General features: G+C 37.8%; 1 protein-coding gene across 1 annotated transcript in view; it reads left to right on the top strand.

The window, feature by feature from the left end:
- The window catches only part of cacna1ha (calcium channel, voltage-dependent, T type, alpha 1H subunit a), a 286,474-nt gene that overhangs the window by 184,029 nt on the left and 81,499 nt on the right, over positions 1-20,946 (top strand). The window contains exons 9-18 of the mRNA XM_059654094.1: positions 2,602-2,753; positions 4,262-4,447; positions 6,587-6,704; positions 7,362-7,517; positions 9,072-9,159; positions 9,256-9,464; positions 16,701-17,150; positions 19,577-19,677; positions 20,103-20,226; positions 20,425-20,493. Of these exons, the coding sequence (XP_059510077.1) occupies positions 2,602-2,753; positions 4,262-4,447; positions 6,587-6,704; positions 7,362-7,517; positions 9,072-9,159; positions 9,256-9,464; positions 16,701-17,150; positions 19,577-19,677; positions 20,103-20,226; positions 20,425-20,493 (1,653 nt within the window). The remainder of the gene's footprint in view (positions 1-2,601; positions 2,754-4,261; positions 4,448-6,586; positions 6,705-7,361; positions 7,518-9,071; positions 9,160-9,255; positions 9,465-16,700; positions 17,151-19,576; positions 19,678-20,102; positions 20,227-20,424; positions 20,494-20,946) is intronic.

Here is a 20,946-nt window from a genome sequence, read left to right as displayed (position 1 = left end):
ATACTGTTTTAGATATTGTTCTTTGCACCAGTATTTCTTCTGAATGTCGTGATAAGTACAAGATGAAACACTTAAACAAAACATACTTTTTTGGAAGTGACTTAATGAATTATTAATTAAATTCATTAATTACTCAAATTAGCTTGTTGCTTGTTTAGCAAGTGAATTTTGAATTTAATTTACAACTTGATGTGAGCAGTGCCCTGCAATAGTAATTTCTACTGACAATTTCCATTAGCTTCATCAGTGCAATGTAATGAGTAAATAAACTTCACAGAATGTGTATGAAAACATGAAAGAAATTTAATAAATTATCTTAAATTATCTCCAGACTTTTGGTGACCATGGTTTGGCGTACCCACTTTGACCTTAATCTGGTAGCACTCTTTCTACTCCCTGTTTATCATATATCATTCACATTCTGCATCACTGCCATTTGATGATTAATGTTCCTCAGTCTAAAGTCTTTGATGACGCCATTCTTCCTTTGACATTTCACCGTGAGCTTTCCATTCAGATGAATGTTGTGTTGACAATGTAGCCAATGTTTATTCCTTTGAGTGACTAATTGTCAAGCCCAATGTTCCATTTTTGGATAAAAAATTATATGTTGCAACTAACAAGTACCTGGTGAGAAAATGAGACTTGTTTTGAATTTCAACACTTCATGACTTTTATAAACTCTTTTGTGCACTGCCTGCATATTTAGTTACATTATTCCCATCTAACACAAAACTTGCAGCTGAAGATTTCTGTAATTAATATTTACCATAATAGCTAGACTCTTTTTTTCCTCATCTAATGCATAACATTTGAGTTCCTAGTTGTAATTCTTCTTATTAATTTCTCACTAGCGTTTAGTACACTAGTTTTGTGCTGCAGTCATCAAATTTCAGTGGTGATAAAATGGTCTGGAAGTGTCAACGTCTCGGGGCTAACTTTTAGAATTTTTTTTGTAATGGCAGGTATATCTAGTTAGACAAGTAAACACTTTTCTCATGTTTGTCTTTTAGCTTTCAACTCCCATTTTAATAGTTATATTAACTAATTTAGTCTGTATACTTTTCATCAGTTATAAAAGTTTTACTCTTATTGAGTCTGGACCAAATAGAAACCTTGAACTATGTCGACTTTATGCAGCCTCAAAATTAATTTCCATGACAAAAAAAGTAAATTTTTAATCAATTTTAAATTCATATTTTGCTATTGAAAAGCGCCAAGTACATGTTAATAGAATGTGAATATATCCAACTGCTGAATATCATTAATTTTAATCAGTGGGGTGAACAGAAGCCCTTAGTAATTTTTAATGTCAAGTTCCAGAGTTTCTCTTATCCACTCTCTTGTTTCGAAGCAATGGTTTCAGCAAATTAGAGTTACAGTCAAGTGGCGATTTTGTCCATTGTTGGTGCTCCAGCTATCATTAGAAACCTTGGGAGCAAGTAATTAATTGGAATTTTGGAGTAAAATTGTTAAAGTATTTTGAAGAGGTGTGCCAGTGGATAATATTTCAGTATTCCAGTCCTGTTTAATAGATACAATATAGTAATCAACACAGGCTGACTGATGTTAAAGAGAAATTGTGCATGGAAAGGCTTTATGATGGCCTAAGCCATTATCAGATCTATAAATATCACCTAAGTGCTTAAGTGCACAAATATCTACTTTACATGTATGTGTAAATTCTGATATAAAAGGCATTGTCGTGTTAATACAACTAAATGTAATCCTGACTGTTGACAGGAAATGCTAATAATACTTACCATATTTGCATACACTAATTTCAATAGATAACGTTTCTGAGTCACATCTAATCATAGTCAAGCTTCTTCTGTTGTGTGCTAATATGTAAAGGCTGCTTGTAAAATTATATAATTGTAAAATCACTGTAAAACTGTGTGAAACATTATACTCAGGGCTGACTGGGATGATTGTCACACTGAATTTCTTCCCTTTTCTTTGATCAGCAAATAGGATGTGTGAATTGCCCCAACTTCTGATTAGTTTTCCTCCATCCTGCAGTTGCTTTGATTGTAACTGATGTACCCTTGAAACAGAAGGTCAGACTTTAAAATTTTAGAACCTCCACACTACATGCTAGGACAGATTATTCTACTAAACATGAAAGAGAAAAACAATCAATATGGATTAGATGGTCAATATTTACAAACTATCTTTAATTCAACTATTTTTCTATTCTCATTTTTGGGCTGGGAGGTGGAAACTATAATAAAGTGAGGAGGAAACTGTTCACGTAGGACCTTTTTCTTATATAGTTCACAAGCCTTTCAAGCACGCCCTGCGGTTGGGTTAAGGAAGCATAATTATGGACTGGCATAAGGCAACGCTGCTATTGTTCACCTTGTGGATCTTCCTTATGAAAAGAAATAGTTTCTGTCTTTCTACACCATCAAATCTTATAGTCATGCAAAACGTTTTAATTAGATCACCTCTCAACTTTCTTCATTCACAGAAATATAAGGCTGGTATTGTTTTAAGTAAATTATTGCACCATTTAGGCATAATTAATATTCTTTTTAATATCCATCAATGATATGATTTAATTGATTTGCTAATAGATCATTTCAAATCTTTTCACAGCCTGAAGAGCTTACCAACGCCCTGGAGATCAGCAACATCGTATTTACCAGCATGTTTGCTTTGGAAATGATTCTTAAACTTTTTGCGTTTGGTCTTTTTGGTTACATTAAGAATCCATACAATATTTTTGATGGAATTGTTGTCATTATCAGGTAGGTTTACAATATTTGTATCTTTGTTGACTTTTTTTTGTGATGTTTGTATTTCTACTTGTTCGAAAAAGATACTTTGCTGTTGCTTGCATATTGGAGTTTGAAGCAAAATGTGACAATTAAATGTTTGTCATTCTCTGCCCCCACATATGATTTAGTGTGTTTTCAACTATATGTTAAAGACGAATAAAGAAGAACTTCAGCCTTCAGATGTAATAGTTGGTGCTCCCAATTTAATAAATGAGTTTAGGCAGAAGAGTGTTGCCACCATTCCTCTCTTCTTGACTTACTTTAAGAGGTTGTTTGGATTACAGTGGTAAAGGAATGACCACTTGTAAGTCTCAGCAAAAAAAATCTTAGGAAGGTGTAGCTTGTTGCACAATAACAATTAGATACAAGTTACATTAGCTAGGTTGATATTGTTACTGCTCAGAGACATGGATGACTCATCTGTCCCCTTCAAGATCCAAAGGCATTCTCTTGACTTCCCTACCCAGGTCTGTTTGTCATCCTCCAATGAGTGAAGCTTAATACAGACCCCAATATTAAACCTTCCTACCCATTATCATGCATAAAAATGTGCAAAATAGAAAATCAAATGATAAGACTGAGTTGCGTCATGGAGCTGATTGCTGATCCTATTTTCAGAAGTATCCAAAGAGCTGTTGCACATGAAGTTAAGGAGTAGCTTTGCTTGACCATGTGCTCAATCACTGTTCCTGGTCATGGGCTTCCTCACTTGTTCTCTCTTTAGAGTAAGTTGACAGTCCACATAATACAAAAGAAAGAGGAAGATGAGATAATTAAATAACCTGCAACTGGACTTGCTTCCCCTATAATTTCAAGTACTCTCTGTTCATTGCCAGACCTACTTTCTCTTTGGTTCCAAGCCTCATTATTCACATTCAAACTGTGTTCTTCAATCTTGGACTCCTCATATGACTGTAACTCCCTGTATTTTAGCATAAGAAGTGAACCATGTTAGATTGATAGAAAGTTTAATCTCTGAAGATGGGAAAGAAGAGTAATCACAAATTTTAGATATTGTTCCATTTCAACAAAGCAATGAGGTGAAATCCTCACGTGATGTTATTGCTAAAGACATTTTCTGAGATTCCCTTGTTTACCTTTTTAAATAAAGCATTTTCATGTTTATTTTGAACCAATTAATTCATTTGATATTATAATTGAACAGTGCAATTTTGTTCTTGAAGTACTTAAATTTGATCGTTTGAGATTATATTTACTGTTAAGTTGTATTTATTCATTAACTGTTTCTTCTTGACTGGATCCAGTTTTCTGTAAGTTTCTTTTACATGTTTTATATAATGATCAATTACAACCATGTGAGCAAATACTGTAATGTTATAAAACCTCCTGACCCATTCCTCTGAGCATGAGAAGTTACTAATCTGTAGTCAAGAAAACAGAAAAGCCTTAGAGAAAGACTTACGCTTCTGCGCATTCTGAAAATAAGGCAATAAGTATTATTTCTTGCTTATTCCCAGTGTTTGGGAAATCATTGGTCAGTCTGATGGTGGCCTTTCAGTGCTGAGAACATTCCGTCTGCTCCGAGTTTTGAAGTTGGTCCGTTTCCTGCCTGCACTACGACGCCAGTTAGTGGTTCTGATGAAAACCATGGACAACGTGGCTACATTCTGCATGCTGCTCATGCTGTTCATATTTATTTTCAGGTGATTACAAAAATTAATTTGCATTATAATTGAGTAAAATGTGTTTTATTGCAGTGTGACTATTCAACTTTTACTCACTGTTCAACACATGAAAATGATTGACGGGAAAGGACCAACTGCTCCATTGTGCCTGTTTCACACACATGATGACTGGAGCACCATAACTAGGCACTTGCTTACCGACCCATCCATATTTAATACGCCCCCGCCAAGGTCTGTGTGGGACTCTAACCATAGAATGTCTTATCATAGGAAAAACTAGAAAAAGGAAAATCTAGGCCCAATTAAGGAAAACACTCACTTAGATTGTTCATCTCCAATGCCCTCAATAGATCACATTTTAACATAAGAAAGAGGAGAGAAGTATACCATTTGGTGTCTCAAGCCTGCCTGCCATTCTATAAGATCATGGCTGATCTGCCCCAGACCTTAACTGTCTTTCATGCCGGTTCGGCATTGCTGTCAACTCCCTGCTATTTCAAAAATATATCTACTTCCTCTTTAAATAATTTCAGGATGTAGTCTCCATAAATCTCTGAGGTAGTGAATTCCAGACATTCATTATCCTCTGGGAGAGGAAGTTATTTTGCATCTCCAATATGAATGCATGTTCTGTTATTGTATAGTGATGACCCTTAGTTTGAGATTTCCCCATTATTGAAAACATCTTCTCCATATCTATCCAAACAAGGCCCCTTAGATTCTTGTATGCATCATTAAGATCATCCTTCATTCTTCTAAACTGTAAAGAATAAAGGCCTCATCTTTTAGCCATTCTGATAAGTTGTCTTCTTTATCCCAGAATCAGCCCAGTGAATCCATTTTAAAGAGCTGCCAATGCTAGATATCCTTTCTTAAACACAGGAACTAAAACTGTACATGTTACTAAATATAAACAAAAAGAACTGCGGATGCTGTAAATCAGGAACAAAAACAAAGTTCCTGGAAAAGCTCAGCAAGTCTGGCAGAAACTGTGAAGGAGAAAACAGAGTTAAAGTTTCGGGTCCAGTGACCCATCCTCAGAACTGATGGTGGCTGGGAAAATGTCACTGTATATGCAGAAAATAGAGACCTGGGTGGGGTAGAGAGTAAACGATAGGATAGAGCCCACAGGGAGAGAAAGGCACTTGGATCGATAAAGGAGTTGCTAACGATCACGCTGGGAGGCTAAATAATTGTTAATGGGGACTGTTAGTGACTGACAATAGGGGACATGTAATGACAGGCTGTGTGGTAACAAGGCCTGGTATGTGGGGTGGGGGGCTGGGACATGGGAGAGTTCAGGATCGTAAAAGTATTGAACCCACCTCCCTATTTTCTGCATATAAACTGACGTTTTCCCAGCTACCATCATTTTTAAGGAAGGGTCACTGAACCCGAAACGTTAACTCCATTTTCTCCTTCACAGATGCTGCCAAATCTGCTGAGCTTTTCCAGCAACTTTGTTTTCGTTCCTGTACATGGTACTCCAGGTGTAGCCTCACCAGTACAGTTTAACAAGATTTCCTTACATTTAAGTGCTTACACCCCCTAGCCTTTAGGGCTAATGTTCCATTTGATTTTTTAAAATTATTTGCTGCACCTGCATGCTAAACTTTCGTCTTTCATGCGCTAAAGCACTCAAATCTCTGGCCACTTAACTTTTTGGAATCTCTTTCTATTTAAGTAACAATCTAGTTTTGTTTCTTCCTCCCAAAATGCATGAGCTCACACATTCCAACATCACATCAGTATCTATAAAGGTGTCTTTGTTCCAGTGAAGACCTAGCTCACTTTCTTCTTGAATCATGGACTGGTTGTATCCTCAAAGCCTGAATTTTTTTTTCCCCTCAAATAATTATTCAATTCTCTTTGAAGGCCTTGATTGAATTTGCTTCCCTACAACCTCAACCAGCGCACCCTAGATTCTAATCATCACTAGTTTAAAAATGACTTTCCTCATGTCATCATTGCTTTTTTTTACCTTTCACCATAAATCTTTGACATTGAACTAGAACTTTAAAAAAATTAAGTCTGTGTTCTCAGTGATCTAAAAATCTTTATTTTAAGGCATTCTGGTTTTTAGCAGTGATTGACTGTTGCTTCCTTTGTGTTATGTTAATCAGAATTTTGTAAAGGTTGTTCTGCTTTGACCCACAGTATTCTGGGCATGCACCTGTTTGGATGTAAGTTCAGCTTGAAGATGGAGAATGGAGACACAATACCAGACAGGAAAAATTTTGATTCGTTATTGTGGGCAATTGTCACTGTATTTCAGGTGAGGCCATTCCACAAAAGCAAAAGTTGTGCTGCTGCTGTCTGGAATCAATAATGTGATTGATAACATTGTTTTCTTCCTTACAGTGGCGATCTTTTTGTTACAGATTTACAGCATGTTGTTTGATCGTTATTGTTTAGAGTTACCAATATACATGTTTCATTTTTAATTAGTGAACATAATGTTATCATTGTTCATTTTGTCAACACTTTTATTATTATTGCATTTATAAACATATGATTTTTATCAGATGTACTACAGCAATTGCCTGCAGGGATGGTCAATAATACCGCTTCGCATGAGCAAATAACGTAGAGTCTGTGATGACCTGGTGTAATGTTTTTAAATTGAAATGTGCCTTTACTATAAGCCCAAAACCATTTTTTTCCTAACAAATTGGATTAAGAATTCAGGGCAGTATCTATCAGTACTGGTTCCCCAACCAGATGCATGGGTAGGATTAATATCAGGCGCTACCAGCCTGATTCAAAAACTGATAGGAAGCATGCCTTTGATCATCCAGCATTATGGTGACTCTGTGCAGTTTTTGAAAAGCTAGAAGAGGAAGGAAGGAACCTGGAGTAAAAAAATAACTGACAGTCTCCAACACACCATAGCATCATGATCATGTGGTAATGTCAAGATCTTTATCCTTAGATCCTTACTCAGGAGGACTGGAATGTGGTCCTGTATAATGGAATGGCCTCCACCTCACCCTGGGCTGCCCTGTACTTTGTGGCGTTAATGACTTTTGGCAACTATGTGCTTTTCAACCTACTGGTTGCTATTCTTGTTGAAGGCTTCCAAGCAGAGGTAAGTCGTATACTGGACTTTGTTTTTAGTCTTTGTATGATCTTCCTTCGTCTTTTGTCAGTGAGAACCTACCTTCTGTTCCTATCTTCTCCCCTTTTCGATTAATAGCAGCTGTGCATTTAGCTACTACAGCTCTGACTTTTGGAATTCTTGATTTGGCTCCCTTCATCCAGTCCCCTTCTTACAAAAGCCTCCCATAAAACCTTTTCCAACCATCTTCAGTTCTCCATCCTTGCTTCTTCATTTTCCCTCTCCTCCGTCTATTCTTAGTGCCCACCACACATCTTACCTCCTTATTGAATGCTGTCTGAGACATCGTCCTCTTTGTGAGGAATGTTTTAGGAGCCCAGCAAGAGATTATCAGAACCAATATTATGGATCTGGAAAAGTAATAGTTTGAGTAAGAACATAGAGTCATTGTCTCAGAGCCATAGAGCACAGAAAGAGACCCTTCAGTCCAACCAATTCTTGCTACCATAACCCCAAAGTAAACTGGTCCCACATGCCTGCTCCTGGTTCATATCCCTCCAAACCTTTCCTATTCATATGCTTATCCAAGCATCTTTTAAATGTTGTGCATTTAACACTTCCTCTGGCAGCTTATTCCACATGCGAACCACCCTCTGTATAAAACAAATTGCCCCACATGCCTTTTTTAAATCTCTCTCCTCTCACCTTAACTATGTGCTGCCTGGTCTTGAAATCACCCATCCTGGAGAAAAGATGCCTACCATTAACTCTATCTATACCGTCATGATTTTAGAAACTTCCATAAGCGCATCTCTCAACCTCCTATGCTCCAGTGAAAAAAGTTCCAGTCTTTCCTGCCCTTCTTTATAGCACTGGAGAGAATGGTGAGACAAAGGAGGATTGGTGGCTGCACAGTGGCATAGCAGTTAGCACTGCTGCCTCACAGTGCCAGGGGCCTGTGTTCAATTCCACCCTTGGAAAACTGTCTGTATGGAGTTTCCACGTACTCCCTGTGTCTGTGTGGATTTCCTCTAGGTGCTCTGGTTTCCTCCCACAGTCTAAAGATGTGCAGGCTAAGTGGATTAGCCATTCTAAATTTCCCATAGCGTTCAGGGATATGTAGATTAGGTGGGTTATAGGGGGATGGGTTTGGGTGGGTGCTCTGAGGGTCAGTGTGGACTTGTTAGGCCAAAGAGCCTGTTTCCACATTGTAGGGATTCTATGATCTATGAAGCCTTACCTAGTATCGTATCATGGTAAAGTCGGCAAATACAATAAAATACCAGGTCTGGCTATCTGTGAAAATTCCACCAGTGGTACTCCACCTGGGGATTTTTAGGATGATTACTGAGAGATAAACTATTTATTCTGATGGGGTAGGATACAACAACAAGTAAAAGTCATAAAATTAGAGTTTGGTGATTATTTTGTGAGAGGTGGTTTGACTTTAAGCTATAAGTAGGTAATTGTTTTGGCTGAAATTGTGAGGTATTAACCTATATTGTTTTACTAAACGTATTTTAGTTTTGATAATTTGCTGCCTATTTTTGGCTGTTAGTTTCACATATTGAATTAATGTTTCAGGGTGATGCCAACAGATCAGATACAGATGAAGAAAAAACATCTGCTAATTTTGATGAGGAGTGTGAACAATTTAAAGATCATTCTTCTGGTGAGAGTAACTAAGAATAAATGTTACTAATTGTAGTTTGAGAGATTTCTCTTTTGAGCTTGCTGCCTTTGTTATTACCTGTTCTAACCTTTACAGATTTAAAAATGTATTCAGTCATCATGACATCAAATGGACATTTGGATTCACGAAGCAGCATACCACCACCAATTATCATGCGTACTGCTGCTACGCCAATGCCTACACCAAAGAGTTCACCATGTATGGATTCAGTTCATACGTACTTAGAATCCAGAAGAGGCAGCAGTGCTTCTATTGATCCTACAAATTATGACCAGAGGTCTTTGGTAAGTTGCTCGGCTGAATAATATTTACACATTTATTTTTTGGCACTATTAGTGCATTTCCTGATAGTTCTGTGAAGGGGGGGTTTCTGTAGTCAACAAGAAAACAGATACTTATTGCAAGCAGATTGTTCTTAGCTGATGATGTGGAGGTGCCACTGATGGACTGGGGTGGACAAGATCGGAAGTCACACAACACCAGGTTATAGTCCAGCAGGGCCATTTGAAATCACAGGTTTTTGGAGCATAGCCCGTTTATTAGTGAAGTGAGAAAGAAATACACAGACATAGAATTTATAGACAGAGAGTTCAAAAGATCAAACAGATGGTGTGAATGGAGTGTCAAATAATAAGCCTCTGCATGTGATCAAAAGTGTCAGACAGTGTGAGTAAAGTGTCAGCAGGTGAATACCAAGTTAAGCGATGACATGTGATCTGATTAATTGAGACAGAGAGATAATTTAAAAAAAATTAAAAATGAGATATTGCTGGACACAAACCAAATGGCTCAAATAACATGATAGGTATAAGAGTTGCATGCTGAGGGTCTAACCAAACTAAGAAGTAATCCAAAACTATACAAACTAATTAATGTAGAGAGATCATTACAAGTTATCAGGGTGATGATGTAAAAACAGAACAATAAGGAGGATTTTACAAACATAGAACAGCATGGTGGGGTTATATGTAATGCGACATGAGCTCAAGATGACGGTTGAGGCCGTCTTCATGTATGCGGAACTTGGCTATCAGTTTCTGTTCAGCAATTTTGTGTTGTTGTGTATCTCAAAGGCATCTTTCAGTGAACGGGAGGGAACATTCCTGTCCGGCAATTATTGTGCAGAGTCCATTCTTCTGTTGTAGCATCTACATGGTCTCGCCAATATACCATATCTCAGGGCATTGCCTGACAGTAATATTCCCTCCCAGTCAGGGAACCCTTCAGCAGTCAAGGACATTCCTCCTCCAATCTTTGGGTAAGTGTCCTCCAAGGTGGCTTTCGAGATGCACAACAACACAGAAATTGATAGCCACGTTCTGTACCAATGAAAACAGCCACAACCGTGATCTTGGGTTCATGTGACACTACATGTAACCGCACCTAACTGTTATGTATTTGTAAAACTTTTCTCATTGTCCTGTTTTGACACCATCGCCTTGATAACTAATAATCTCTCTATCTTAATTAGTTTGTGTACTTTTGGATTACTTGTTACTTTGGTTAGACCCTTGGCATGCGACTTTTACACCTATAGTATTTTTCTAGCAATTTGGTTTCTCTCCAATACCATCTTATTTTAACTCTTCGTAATTTTTTCTCTGCCTCAATTAATCAGATCTCAACTCTCCACTCACACCATTTGCGCTATCTTTTGATCTCTCTACCTGTAAGTTCTGTGCCTGTGTGCATCCCTTCACTTCACCTGATGAAGCAGCAGTACTCTGAAAGCTTATGATCACAAGTAAACCTGTTGGTCTATAACCTCGTGTCGTGTGACTTCGGTCTTTCTTGACTGATGGTAAAAAGGCAACCTGAATTGCTAACTTGTAACTCTCTACAACTTAAACTTTACCCCCTCAAGCAAATTCCCATATCCATGTAAACAGATATGTAAAGAGTGAAGGCACAAACATTTCTATATTAATATTGAGGAAGACAGAAAAAATAAAGTCAACGAAGCTCTGTTCTAGCACAGTTCAAGCATTGATGGGAAGATTTCCTTCAGTTTCTTTCTGATTCTTTTTGACACTTTGAAATTACACAATGTTATGGACATGCTGATTATCAATCTTTTATTCACCAGTTGACGATTCACTATTCAGTATCTTTGAAGGTGGCTTTACCCTTTTTCTTGTCAAGAAGGAGATTTTCAGAGAATGAAAGTCAGTATCTGTTACTTTCTTTTACTTTTGTACTAGAAGGAAGATACTAGAAGGAAGACAAAATGAGAGTGACATTTTCTTCATCACAGGCTGGATGTGTCTGGTGTATTTTCAAAACAGAAATCTGCAGCCACTTGCCCATGCACACAGACACGGACATGCACACACATATGCACACACACACGTACACACCGACCCATATCCACACACCCCCACACCCACACCACAGAGCTGAAGCATTTTCTGCCCACTGCTTGATTAAAGCAATATCATAGATACAACATACAATGTTCCAGTAATTTGATTTTTCTAAAAACTGCAACATTGTCTGCAGTTTCTTGGTGTAAACTAGATTCTTTTCCCATTTTAAAGTCCATAGCCCAAAAATGTTGACTTTGCTCTTAACTTAAAGGGAGTAGGATGAACACCTCGGCAAACAATAAAATAAGATATTTGACTACAGTTTCATGAAGAGGCTAAACTGCTGTTTTTCAACACTGAAGGTGAGAAATTGGGACCATTTACACCTGACATTTGGGCCTATGAGTGATTTTGGAACCCCAAACATATCAGAGGTTCACACATTTGTTGAATCCAAATTGCACTGAGCAGCATTATTGGTGAAAGTATACTATGCTGACATGATGACATCTACACTCATTACCCTCTCATCTAATCTTACACAAATGAACATTTGTTCAGCTGCAAAGCTCCCACACCATTGCTATTTAATGAGATCAAAAACTGCTTATAGCAATGTTGCTGATTGAATTCTTTATTTGCCCAGTGCTTTCCATAGTTATTTAAAATACCAAAAATCTATAAGAATAGTATAGCAGGTACTGAGAAGGGTCTTTCATATGTTCAGGAGAAATGGACAGCACTGGCAGGCCTATTATTAATTCATCTTGGGAAGTTGTAGTGAGCCACTTTCCTGAATCAATGTAGTCCGTGTCTGTGCACAAAATAGTATTAGGGAGAAAATATATTGTCCCGGAATGATGAAGGAACAGCAGTATATTTTCAAATCAGTATAGTATGTGACTTGACCAAGATCTGTTAGGTGTTTGGGCATCCATGTCCTTGTTGCCCTCCTTCTTCTAGGTGGTGCAGGACATTGATTTGAAACCTACAGTTGAAAAAGCCTTTTAAGTTGCTGCATTGCATACAGTGGACCATACACACTACTGCATGGTGTGCTAATGCTGGAGGGAGGGAATTGGGTACTGACCAAGCGTGCTGCTTTGATCTGGATGGTGTCAGGCCTGCTGAGTGTTATTCATGCTCCTGATTTGTGCCATATGGGTGGAAAGGTTTGAGAAAGATGGCAAGCTACTTAAGACGAAATTCCTGCTTGGCATTTGTGGGGATGTGGGATGTGAGCAGGAGTACTAGTATGAGCATGTATTATCCTTGATGGTTTCAGGACTGCCATTGACCACACTTTAGCTGTGAGTGGCCCAGTGATTGCCAGCATGTATTCTTCTATGAGAGTTAAGACATGTGGATATGCCTGTGTGCCTAGCATTAGCTTTTAAGGCCATTGTTTGCATGCCAGAGATTGCAGTGTAAGTCATGGAATGCTGAAGAAGCTGTTCGGATGATGTGGCTGTCATGGATTAATAGTTAGCAAAATGTACAAGTTGTGAGGCATTTGGTTTGAGGCTTGCAACAATATTAAGTGTGTGAGGTCATGTTGGTGGATTTGAATTTCAGGCTTGAGTCCTGATGGATAGCAAATATCAGCTATGAGTGTGGTGAATTGAAAATTGGCTGAAGCTAGTGTTGTGGTTGCTAGGATTCGTCAGTTAAAGATGTGTACAGTAATCTTAATCACTCATGAGGTAATTGCACTATTGCAATGTTGTGCTCAAGCCCTTAGGGTTTGAACTCTGATATTTCTAGAAATTCTCCTTCTGCCTTCTGACCTTTTGGCTGAAGGCACTCCTTACCCTGGGCACACGTACCATCTTTCCTCCTTTCTATCTGTTCCTTTAAGGCTTCCAGTATGACATTTGAAATCCATGGAGCTTCCTGTCCACTGTGTTGGGTCATTTACCAATGTTGCCAGTCTGCCATTCCCTAACACAGTAGGCCTTGCTTTCAGTTACCTTTGAGTAATGGTTGACATTCTTAGTATAGTTTCTCTGCCAAATAAATCAACAGTGCAATTAGTGATGGTTGGATACTGAAATCATTAACATGAACAGGAAGCATTAAGTTGCTGTTCTGTCAGCACTTCAACTACTAGGCGTAAATTAATTGCACATTGTGAATTTTCAGGGGCTATCAAATATAGGTACATCATTGTCTTGGTGTGCAGTGATGATATGATGATATGTGAAAAGTAATTCATATTAATGATATGCATAATAAGTGGTCATTTTTCTCGAGTTGACCAGCTTACAAATGTTGTAATGACAGAGCATTGCTTTTCTATACACACAATGCTCACCATCATACAAATGAGTATGAGAAATTGTTGCTGCAAGACTAAAATGTGTTGGCAAATTTTGAAAATACAGATATGCCTTTGTCCTAACAAGTTATAAAAACCCCACTAGTTAAACAATCAGTCCTTTTCTTTAATCTCTAGAGAATGTAACGTTGAGGTTAATAAGAGAAGGGCATTAAATTTTCAGTTTTGCTCTTTTTTAAGAAGTTCATTCTATCCAGTTGATCTCTCTGGCGGAGAAACTACATCTAATGGTCTGTAACATTTAAGTGCACATTTAATCATGTATGAAATACAATTATTTTACCAATGACTGAGCCAGTTGAGTACCATCCTTTGTTTGTTTCATACTGTTAAAGATCATTCTTCTATTCCACTGATAGTGAAAACAAACAAGCTGAACTAAAATGCACTATTTGCTTTTGTCTCAGCATTTTTTGATCCTTCCCTCAATCTATTTTGCTAATTTAATTTCTTGTTCTAAATTTTATTTCTTTTGTTAGTTATTTTCTCCAAGCTATCACCTTCTACCTGTTTGCTTGTATTGATTTTAGTATCCATTATGCACGCCTTCCATTAGCTTCCAACCTGCCACAAACACTTTCTCAATCTTACATTTTGTTCTATTTCTACTTCTCTTATGCATACACTTACTATCGTTCCCTTGAGATTTAATCTACACGATATCCATTTCACATTTTCTTTTCGTCTTTCTTCACCCTGGATTTGCTTTCTCTCAACTGCTTGACCAACTATTCTTCCTCAGATTCTAATTCAGCGTACTTGTGATCATTTTCTCTTTCAATCTCAGATTTGCTGTCACAGTGGATCTTTCTTCATCCATGTGCAACATTTTCACTCATGTCCACAATTTCCTCTTGCCATTGTTGTTCAGTTTCACTACTGCAATGCTTTGCAACACCTTGCTCCACCTCAACCTTTGGCTTCACAATATAATTGTGCTGAAAACATGCCACATTTCCACTGGCTTCTTGCTCACCAAACCCTTATGTGCTAACCATCTGTAATATAATCAGTATGTTCAGGACACATTCACATAACCAGAGTTCCAGCCAAAATTAACCCTGCACTCTATCTGCTGTTTTGCTCCCCCTCTCCTGCATTATTTTCCTGCTGCCAGAATTTGAATGCAGCTACACTGAGATCAGGAATTGCTGTCCACATTGCCCAATGATATGCGGAACAGAAGAGAGAAGCATGAGAATAGATTTAGAAAGAAGACCTGAAGGAGCAGTTAGGAGGCATGGATTAAGTGGATTGGGAGGGGTGGTGGATGAGGTGTGAGCTTTAACCAACATCGTCCCTCGTTTCAGAACTCTTCTAACAAATAAACATAATTTGATTTGGCTCACAAACTCCAAGTATATTTTTGCCTCTTACTGTACTTTCTCCTCTTTATCTTTTAAAGATTCAGAATTGCCTTTCTGCATGTGAGAAGTGCCACATAAATACGAACAAAGCAAAAGGAGACTTGGACACCTTTTTTAAAAAGAATCAGTAAAATGATAACAGGATTACATATATTTTGTTTGAAACATGAATTGGTAAATGAAAGTTTGGACTATTATGTTGCAGAAAAAGAACGAGTTTTATTTCTAAAATTCAGATCAAAAGCAGAACTGTGTAATGTTCACTCATTGGTTTCACAAGAACATGTAACGTTTGGAAGAAGCTGGATTTGAAACTTCTTGTATGACCAGTTGGCACTAGTGCCTTTGGTTTGAAAGAATGATTACGAATTATACGTACAATGTGTGTGAAACATGTTCTATCTCAGATGTTTGACTGTTGATCAGTTGCCTGAATGCCATACTGCCTATGAGTGATAAAACTGGCACACTTTTATAAGTATTGCAGACTCCTGTATGCAGGTAGGTGTATATGCCAATGTTTACTGCATAACATAATACATGTAGCATGATGTACTAAAAAATTAAATTGTTGTTATCCAAAAGAATTGAGAGTAAAATCTTTAGGATGGACCAGGACTAACACTGATTTTGTTAATAGTCAGGAGATTATCCTAAAACTTTTTGTGGAAATACTGAATACTCCAGTAATGTACAGGTGATAAATAGCTAAGTTGCAGCAGACACAATGGGAAAAAATAGGTTCCTTAGCTATTTTTCCTGTTGATAAACCTATGCATAACCGTCCACAAAGCAAATATTTCTGATAATAGCAGATGAAGTGAAAGCTTAGCCGTCCCCTTGGTATTGACAGTAATAGTAAATGTTAATGCTGAGACCCTTGTGAGTATGCATTTTAATAATGTCCACTAACTCGTGACTAATAGCTATATTATCCTTCTCAATTTGCTTTCAAATACAAGAAAGACATTGAAGTTGAAAAGAAATCATTGCCATGCATTGGGACTAGAATGAAACACTTTGCCTTGAGCTCACTCAGTGACTGTATGTGTAAGCACATCTCTTAATAAAACACAGAGCAGTGCAGCCCAGAAAAGTTTCCATTGTTCTGAGTGAGGCAGTCTCAGCCAGGATGACAATACGGATATTAAAATCAGTTTGTATCCTTAGGATAGAAAGGAGGAAAATGATCAAAAATTTCCCCACTCTGATCACAAGCTATAAAACCAATCTGTGAACAATGAAAGAGGAAGGAAATGTCTTGACTTGATAGCATCCACAATGAAACAGCTTTATAAGACTGAAGAGCTAGGCTTTTGTGATGTAAAGCTATTGATAAAGCAGTATTATAAATGCCCCAGGAAGAGCAGGGATGTGAGAGGTAGGTAGAAAATTCAGGAAAAGAGCAAAATAATCCATTTACTATATGCAATAACTTAAATAAATTTGATAATTTCACAACTTTTGACTTTATCTTCTTTCTCCTTCATTGCTATTTATGTTTTCCAGTCCAGCATTCGCAGTTCACCTTGTGCCCCTTGGAGCACCAACAGTAATTGGGGTAGTCGCCGCTCAAGCTGGCATAGTCTTGGAAGGGCACCCAGTCTAAAAAGGAAGAATCAGTCAGATGAAAGGGAATCCCTGCTGTCAGGTGTAGGACATGAAAGTTGTGGTGAAGATGATGAATCTGAAGATGCAAAGTCTAGCAAAGCTGGCAGCCTCAGTGGATGGTCCTTGCACCATCGTGCTGAATCTTTTGATACCAAAGGATCCATAGACTTGCCTGAGCTACTTCAAGTACCAGTAATGCGACATTCTGTGAACTTTAATCCTATGTGCACAATGCCTTGTGACTACCAAGATTGCAATGGAAAATCCTTGCACTTTCCAAATGAGATCTTTCCTCGAATGGATAACCACAAAGATGACCCAAACGATTATGAAGATGAAATTGATGATGTAAATTTAGCAAGTTTGCTTAACTCTTTGAAATTTGTGAAGTTATCTTCTGTTGCCTATATCAAATCACTTAATGCCTGTTGAAATTATTGTGCAATATTAGGACTATTTAAATGAATTAATGTCATATGGAAACAGCAGAGAAATTTTGTTTTAATGTGTTAAGTGTTACGCAGCATAATTTCAGATTTCCAATTGTCTTAACTTTTACTCAACACACCTATTGCTAATCCAGATAGATGTTTAATACTGACTAAATGTCTTTAACTAAGTGAAACTGAATTCAAATATTGAAATAGCTGATGGAGGGAAATATCTACTTGAATATTTTTGTACTGCATTTTACCTCTGCAAAAAATATCCTGTTACACAGATCATTTAATGAAAGTTAATGTTAACTTAATCACTCAAATTTTCAGATCAGCCGAAGGAAACTATTACTACACATCACTAGTTCAACATTTTGCAAGTTGTGCACAATATTAGCACAGTCTTCAGGCTCACAGATCACCTGCACTAAAGTACATGCAATTACTGCAGTCACTTTGGATTTGAGTATTCAAGTTGTGCAGTCCCCTGACTAGGCAATGCAAATTTACTTCAATTTACATCTGCTCTCTCCTGTACCTTAAGTGCATCACTGGGAATCCACTGTAAACCTGTAGTGCACACATAAAATAGGAAGTGGCCATATGAGCCATTCAGTTATTTGGGAAATGTGGGATGAACAGGCAACCTGTTTAATAACTAGGGAAACTTTTTTCTGGAGACTTGCACTAATTCAACAAGATGTTCTCAGTTCTACAGAGGTAGGGCCAGAAGCAAATTTTATGAGTTGTGCAATGTGTAAGCTTGACAACAAAGGGAGGTGATCAGTTAGGATGACATGAGGGACTAATTCAAAACAATTTACTGATGCTAGGAATTTCTCAATATTGGACAGATCTCACTGTGACTAAAGTCCAACAAGTGCCAAATGGCAGCTTCAAGGTGACAAGCTCATTTTTGCCTCCTTTACATTCTCCATCCCAGAATCATGGGATGAGCAGCTGGGCCAGAAGAAGTCCTTCAGTGGGAATTCTTTTCCCTTATGTTGGTCTGCCAGCTATGGGAATGCTTTATTGTAAAATGTTCATACGTCTTCAGGAACACCTTCAACATGGTGTACCCATGTTCTCACCTGCATAGTTCAGCCCAGTCCTGTTGAAAGGTCCTGACCCGAAATATTGACTTTGCTGCTCCTCTGTTGCTGCCTGACTTGCTGTGTTCTTCCAGCTCCACACTGCATTGACAGATACTTCAGTAGTGCATACTTTCCCAGTTGCACAGCCAGTCATCTATAACTTCAGGCCCTCTGCAAACTTCCCATCATCTTTTATTGGGTGGCGAAATTAAATTGCCTGTTTCTGGGCGATTACGCCTTGAAATTGTCCCAATGCCAGCAACTTGTATAAGATTCTGTCCAACAATTTGATTCCACCACGCATTTTGCTTCATTTTCTGGCAACTTGGCAATAAGCTCCTTCAATACGGATGGTCCAACATTTGTAGCCATGAGCATTCTACTCAAGATACCTCTATGTTTGCTGACAAAGGAAGCATAACAGAGAGGTAATTTTGCAATTAGTTCAACATGTGTGTATAGATTAAGACAGACATATCATGATGTGTCAAGGGAAATTTTCATGAGAGAACAATGAGGCAAAACCATAACTATGTCATCGCTGGTGCAAGATTTTCAGGCAAATTACAGGGCGGGGCAGCTTTGTGACTGCCTGACAAGGGGCCACAGTCTTGAACTTCTATATATTGATTTATTCTTAGGAGCACCGAAATGTTTCACCCTTAAGAGATAAATTTTGTCTTGGTAGATTGCCTTTTTGTCAGCACATGTCTGTCATCAATTTTTATTTGGAAATCAGCCACATATGGCAAAAAGCTCTGCACCCCTATAATGTGGCAGGCTTTCCCAAAGTGCAGAGTATTACAGATGTTGTGTCCATTTCTTATAGGTTTATAGCTCGAATTTCTTACGCTTCATCCATGCTTAGGTATTGAAACACATGCAAGTGAATGCCTAGTTGCTGCCACAAGGGAGAAAAATTAATGCCCATTCTTTATAACTCAAGGATGATTAGTTTTCACAGCTCAACTATCAGTAAACCATTAACTCCTGTTTTCTTTCACTTTGTTTTCAGCCGAGTTGATATTGTACCCTACAATATCTCAGGCTTACACATAGATTTTTAATTTACAGTAGTAATCAGCTGATCATTCAAAGATTTTTCTAAAAACCTGATTTTGGTATACCTTTCATAGAAGTTGTCCTTTAAGTATAACAATCTGCGTAGCTACTTGTGTTTTACAAGCTAATTGCCCTTATTGGCCTGTGTTGAGAGTGAACTATCATTTTCCTTTCATTTCAGAGTTACTGTTTTAGAGTCTGGCAATTTCTGGAGCCATACAAACCAAAGTGGTGTAAAACGCATGAGGATTGGGCACTCTATTTGTTTGCTCCTCAAAACCGGTACATTGTATTTTACTTTTGATTTATTTTCATTCATGCTTTTAACAATAGTATTCAATGGTATAAAGGATAACATATATACACATATATATAAAATGGCCTGCTCTCATGTTGTTTCTTACAGTTTTCAATATGTAAATGCATTAATTATCTTCAATGACTGAGTACTGCTTTTCATCTTTATGCCCATTACAATATACTTTCTGTACTAAAACAATAACATTGATAAATGACCGGAAAATATAAAGGTAAGTTGATGAGATTAGTTGAAAGATGGGAGGAGGCCCATGTGCTGGCATGTGCCTGTCGGGCTGAAAGGCTTGTTCATGTGCACTAAATGCAATATAATACTATGTAAGTGGCAGCTTTTCTGGGTAAAACTTGCAAGTGAATGAGTGGCATATCCTTATTTCTACCACCTTCAGGTTCCGCATCATGTGCCAGAAGATCATTGCTCACAAGCTGTTTGACCATGTGGTCCTTGTATTTATATTTCTGAATTGCATTACAATTGCTCTTGAAAGACCCGAGATTGACCCAAACAGTACAGTGAGTATTTGTCATGCAGGCTCAGCTATCAATTTTTGCATTTTCACTTGATGTGGTTTTATGTGTATGATAAATAACGCTCAGCTAATTGCTTTCTTTACTCCCAAGACCTCTTAGTGTTTCAGTCAGATGCTTAGAAGCATCTTTTAAAATAATTGATTCACAGCTCATTTAATGCTTTATTTCCTTCCTCAACAGGAACGGATGTTTCTCAGTGTCTCAAATCATATCTTCACTGCTATTTTTGTTGTTGAAATGGCCCTTAAGGTAATGTCCCATGTGTGCTTTAGCACTTTTTTTTTGAAGTTATTGAAAGATTTTTCTAAAAGCAGAAAATGCTAGAAATGCTGAACAGATCAGGCTGCATCTGTGGAAAAAGAAGAAGAGTTAATATCTCAGTCTGGTGATCAAGCATCATCTCTGAGGTTCTGGAAAATTGCAAGATTGCAACTACTAATCTCATTATGCCCCATTGATGGGTAGTCACACAGTAGCCTTAATGATATTGCATGGGACTTGTTCTGTGAAAACCAGAGTAGGTTTGAGGAAATCATGCATTGAAAAAAATAGGCTTTGTTAAACCACCAAATTCTAAAGGAAACATTGATCACAAGATGGTCTGAGATGAGAGAGCCTATTCAATCCACCTTAATCTAGCCATTCAACCTCAAAACACCCCTGACCTCCAACCTGTCTCACCTTCTCCTATCAACTGTCATA

Source organism: Stegostoma tigrinum, chromosome 23, assembly GCF_030684315.1.
Source record: "Stegostoma tigrinum isolate sSteTig4 chromosome 23, sSteTig4.hap1, whole genome shotgun sequence".
NCBI classification, from domain to species: Eukaryota; Metazoa; Chordata; class Chondrichthyes; order Orectolobiformes; family Stegostomatidae; genus Stegostoma; species Stegostoma tigrinum.
Note: the sequence above shows the minus strand (reverse complement) of the source record. Positions and strands in the feature narration are given on the sequence as shown.